The sequence below is a fragment of the Monoraphidium neglectum genome, assembly GCF_000611645.1.
Source record: "Monoraphidium neglectum strain SAG 48.87 unplaced genomic scaffold scaffold00045, whole genome shotgun sequence".
Classification (NCBI taxonomy): Eukaryota; Viridiplantae; Chlorophyta; class Chlorophyceae; order Sphaeropleales; family Selenastraceae; genus Monoraphidium; species Monoraphidium neglectum.
Window position 1 is genome coordinate 21,510 of NW_014013583.1, and position 819 is coordinate 22,328.

At 66.4% G+C, this 819-nt stretch overlaps 1 protein-coding gene across 1 annotated transcript in view; it reads right to left on the reverse strand.

Annotated features, from left to right (window-relative positions):
• MNEG_0544 (putative transporter) overlaps nucleotides 1–325 on the reverse strand; it is a gene marked incomplete at both ends in the record, with an annotated part of 2,314 nt that extends 1,989 nt beyond the window's left edge. Inside the window, one exon of the mRNA XM_014050973.1 lies at nucleotides 318–325. Within this exon, the coding sequence (XP_013906427.1) occupies nucleotides 318–325 (8 nt within the window). The remainder of the gene's footprint in view (nucleotides 1–317) is intronic.
• Nucleotides 326–819: the final 494 nt, after the last annotated feature.

Consider the following 819-nt stretch of genomic DNA (forward strand, 5'->3'; position numbering starts at 1 on the left):
CCGCCACAGCCACGTCCGGGGCCCTGGGCAGCACGCCCGCGCTGATGACCATGATCTCCCACACCCACCACTCCAGGCTGGAGGGGACGGGGGGGGGGGGGCGTGGGGTGGGTTGCATGGATTGCGTACTTGCTGGGCGCCGAGGGGGCGTGGGAGGCCGCCCGATCGTGATGGGCATGCTGGAGGCGGAAGGCGGCTGGACGCCGGCATTGCGACACACCCGGTTTGTCTGCGTCGATGCGGTTGGTGATGCGCAAGCAGGAACCCAGTCAATCCGCCAACACAGCCGTGTCCATGGCGATGGGTAGCCTGCTCACCAGATCATGGCTGCGGCTGGGAGCCCGAGAGACAGGTATTGGCCCCAGCCCGACAGGGCTGCGCGCAGCTGGCAGCCTGGCCAGGTGGAACGGGGGTCATCCGCGGCCGCCATGCGCCAGTCGCGCCACGCAGAGTAGCAGGTGAGCAGCGACGCGTTGGTCGCGTTGCACAGCAGCACCGCCACAGCGGCGCCGTCAGTGCGCCAGCCTAGCCTGGGGGAGAGGGGAGCCGCGTGAGCGGGGAGTGTGAGGTGGAGGGGGGTGCGCGCGATGGTCAACACGATTTGCAAAGACAGTAGGGTGGCCAAGAAGAGCAGCAGGCAAAAGGGGTGACTGAGGGTGGCCGACAGCAGCGGACAACCCCGAAGGGCGTGACAAAGCGACCGTCCAACGCCCCCCCTCCTCCCCTTTCCCATGCCCTCACTGGTGGATGAAAATGTAATTGTAGACAGGGGACAGCAGAGTCTGAAAATAATATGATTGTTTGGGGGTGGCGGGGGGG